The 3231-nt window shown below is 43.5% G+C and overlaps 1 protein-coding gene across 1 annotated transcript; it reads right to left on the bottom strand.

Moving 5' to 3' along the window:
* Window positions 1–388: 388 nt before the first annotated feature.
* On the bottom strand, window positions 389–2473 carry LOC148869744 (cytochrome P450 93A3-like). The gene is made up of 2 exons (XM_088972123.1): window positions 1463–2473; window positions 389–1383 (listed from the first exon to the last, which is right to left on the bottom strand). The coding sequence occupies exons 1-2, from the start codon at window positions 2375–2377 to the stop codon at window positions 736–738; spliced, it is 1563 nt and encodes a 520-aa protein (XP_088828249.1). The 5' UTR covers window positions 2378–2473; the 3' UTR covers window positions 389–735.
* Window positions 2474–3231: the final 758 nt, after the last annotated feature.

Below are 3231 nucleotides of genomic sequence, written 5' to 3'. Positions count from 1 at the left end.
TAGGACTAGTGGTTGGACCGGAACTTGACTCCTTTCTAGGTCCTTGAGAAGTGGGAAAAACTAGGATCTGGACAGGTTGAAGCCCAGACTGAACCGGGAATAGGGCAGCACTGTTTCCAGTTTGATGGCCAATCAAGTTTTCAAAATCATTGATTTTTCCTCCAAAAATGATATCAGATTTGTCTAACAATGTCTTAAACTCTTAATAATCACTCAATTGAACTCCCACCCTCATCCTTCTATGTTTTTCCGTTGCTACCTACTTATAGACGCAATTTATCTCCACCTCTTCCTTCCCCATTTTCTAGAATATAAAAATCCCTAATCTTCCTTACGTTGACAAAACGAAAAAAAAAAAAAAAATCAGATTGTGGATAGTCCATGCATATGCCAAAAGGAAAAAAGGTTAACAATTAATCTTTGATTTATGTGATAAGTATGCTAAAAGTGCTTGCCACGTGGCAAAGATACATAATGTTATGAACTATTCTAAATTAAAACTCTGAAAGAGGAAAATATAGGTTTAAGTTTAAGATGATAGGCATGAACCTACAGATATAAGGTGTAAGTGGGCCGGGCTGGGGTTTTATTTTTTAGATGGGCCCTAGCTCGAATCAGGCCCAGTTTGTTTCCATACAAATACTGAAATACTAGCAGAGATGAGAGAACCAACATCACAAAAAAAATACTAAGATAGTGATGATGATTGATGATCTGATGATCTCGTTTCCTAATTCAGTTCTCTGTGACTGAGAATGGATTGAAGTGGATGATGGGCTGACAGACCAAATGATGGGCCATGGGAGTTGCTAAGCCCGTTCCCTCAGCCATGTCCACCAGCCCATCCTTTCCAACATTGAGAGCCTTCCAGTCAAAGCACTGGATCATAGCAGCTATAGTTACGTGCAGAAGATGTAGGGCCAAGGTCGTCCCCGGACAAGCCCTCGTTCCGGTTCCAAACGGCATGAAATGGAAATACTGGCCCCTTACATCCATTGAATTCCACCCGTTCTTGCCTGAAGGCATGAACCTCTCAGGGTTGAATGTGAAGGGATCCTCCCAGTAGTTGGGGTCTCTTGAGATGGACCACAGATTCACAAACATCCTAGCATTCGCCGGTATGTCGTAGCCTCTGATGTTGCAGTGGCGAACTGATTGCCGGACGATTAGTGGGGCGGGAGCATGCAGCCTCAGAGTTTCCTTTATGACTGCCTGGAGGTAAGGTAGATTAGGGATGTCATTTTCTTCGACTAACTTTCTCTTGCCGACGACGGAATCCAGTTCTTCTCTTAGTTTCTTGAACAGTGGAGGATGGTTGATCAGCTCTGCTAGCGCCCACTCAATTGTCAGAGCAGTTGTATCCGTGCCTGCTGCAATGATGTCCTGTACCAAGAAAACCCATTAATATATATGATGATTAGATTTGAGTTTCATGGTGAAAGAAGCGTCTGAATTAAATTACCAGAAGAAAGGCCTTGATATTCTCTCTGCTTAACCTGATCTCAGAGTTCTCGTCCTCGGCTATATCAAGCAGCATATCAAGAATATCCTTCACGCGGTCGCCTTTGATCTCCTCCTTCTTCCGTCGAGCCTCTTCGTGCTCTGTTATGACCTTCTCCATGATCACATCGAACCTCCGGTGGACATCCTTCACCCTTTTATCAAAACCTTTGGACCCAAAGCTCTTGAGTAATGGAACGAACTCTCCTATATTAAACGCCGCCAGGAGGTCAGCTATCTCCATTATCAGATTCTTAACCTCCTCGGCCTCATCGTCGTTCCCTGAGCACCTCCTGCTTATGGCCATCCTGGAAATCACGTTGTTGGTCAGTCTGATGAGCTCCCCGCTGAGATGAACTTCTTGTCTAGCTTCCGACTTGTTCACCAAAAACTTGATAAAGCTCTGTGTCTCGTCATGCCGGATAGCGAGGAACTTGTCGAGCATTCGGCTGCCAAAAAGCTCGGACATGATGAGCTTCTTCATGAACTTCCAGTAAGGGCCGTAGGGGATGAAGGAGAAGTCGGCAAAGTTGTAGCTAATCTGTCGTGCGGCTTTGGACTGAGGGCGGGCGGAAAAGGCCAACTCATGGGTGCGGAGGAAATCTTTGGCGATTTCAGGGGAGGAGACGACAACATGAGGGACGGAGCCTAGGCGGAGGTAGAACAAGGGTCCATAGCGGGCGGCCAGCTTGTGGAAGGCCTGGTGAGGGGAGGGGCCAAGTAGGTGAAGATGTCCGAAGACGGGCAAGGCCATGGGGCTGGGAGGGAGGCGAAGGCGAGGCCGACTAGTCCTGCTGAGAACTGTTCGAACCAGGATGGTGGAGATGAGCCCGACAAGGAAGAGAGTAGCCAGGGACTGAAGGTCCATCTCCATCATGGTGAGGGATGCTTGGGGTCCTAATAAGAACTGTAAGGGAAGAAATAATGTTCAAGAGATGGGTGAGGCTTAATTTCAGGAGAGTAACGAAGTCAGGTGTTGATTTATAGTAGTTGTGGTTCTCAAAATCTTACAGTTATTGATCATGCTGAAAATTGATGACAAAAAGGTTTCAATGGCGTCGTGGCCATTTGGTTGTAGAAAAGCCAAAAGCCCAGCAGCCCAGCCACAGAAGTTCATCGCATCAAGACATATATTTGAATTAAATATATTATCAGTATATCACATCCAAAGCTTCCAAATTTCAAGGCTGAGTAATGAAATTGGACTGGACCAGGGCCTATTCCATAAAGCTCCCAAAATCAAAATCCAAGATTATGAAAGTTAATTCAGTTTCCATTTTTCCTCAGTAATATGAATATCAAGTCTGTGAGTATTTTGGGTGCTATTTTTTATGCAACTAAATTTGGGAAAAAACGAAAAAGTAATGCTGTGGATTCCACGTTTTAGGAAATGCAGAATAACGGTATACCAAGCTAGTTATTCAAAACCATTGAGCTTTTCTGATCCAAACGCAGCCTTGGGGTTCATAACTTGCATTGTGTTCTAATTCCATCGGGCCCCATGATGAGATAATCCAAGCCCCAAATCAATCAAATCTTTAAAAGTTTTCTAATTGTGCTAAATTTTTGGTTCGTTCTCAGGTTCACGAACAAACACAGAGACACCAACAATTAAGGCTCAGTTTGGAAGAAGTACAAATATAAATATAAATCAAGAAAAGTTTCCTACGTAAAATAATCAAAATAAAATTCAAAGTTCTAATAAAATAATAATAAATAAATAACAGAAAA

This window comes from Nelumbo lutea, chromosome 2 (assembly GCF_056320005.1).
Source record: "Nelumbo lutea isolate HS-2025 chromosome 2, American lotus-T2T, whole genome shotgun sequence".
Lineage (NCBI taxonomy): Eukaryota > Viridiplantae > Streptophyta > Magnoliopsida > Proteales > Nelumbonaceae > Nelumbo > Nelumbo lutea.
This window is presented reverse-complemented; position numbering and strand designations above follow the sequence as displayed.

What these genes read in the sequence shown, in the direction of transcription:
- LOC148869744 (XM_088972123.1), bottom strand. Translation starts at nt 2,377, where the DNA reads ATGATGGAGATGGACCTTCAGTCCCTGGCTACTCTCTTCCTTGTCGGG. An exon ending in ATATCAAGGCCTTTCTTCTG is followed by an intron (nt 1,384 to 1,462) that starts GTAATTTAATTC and finishes TTCTTGGTACAG; the next exon opens with GACATCATTGCAGCAGGCAC.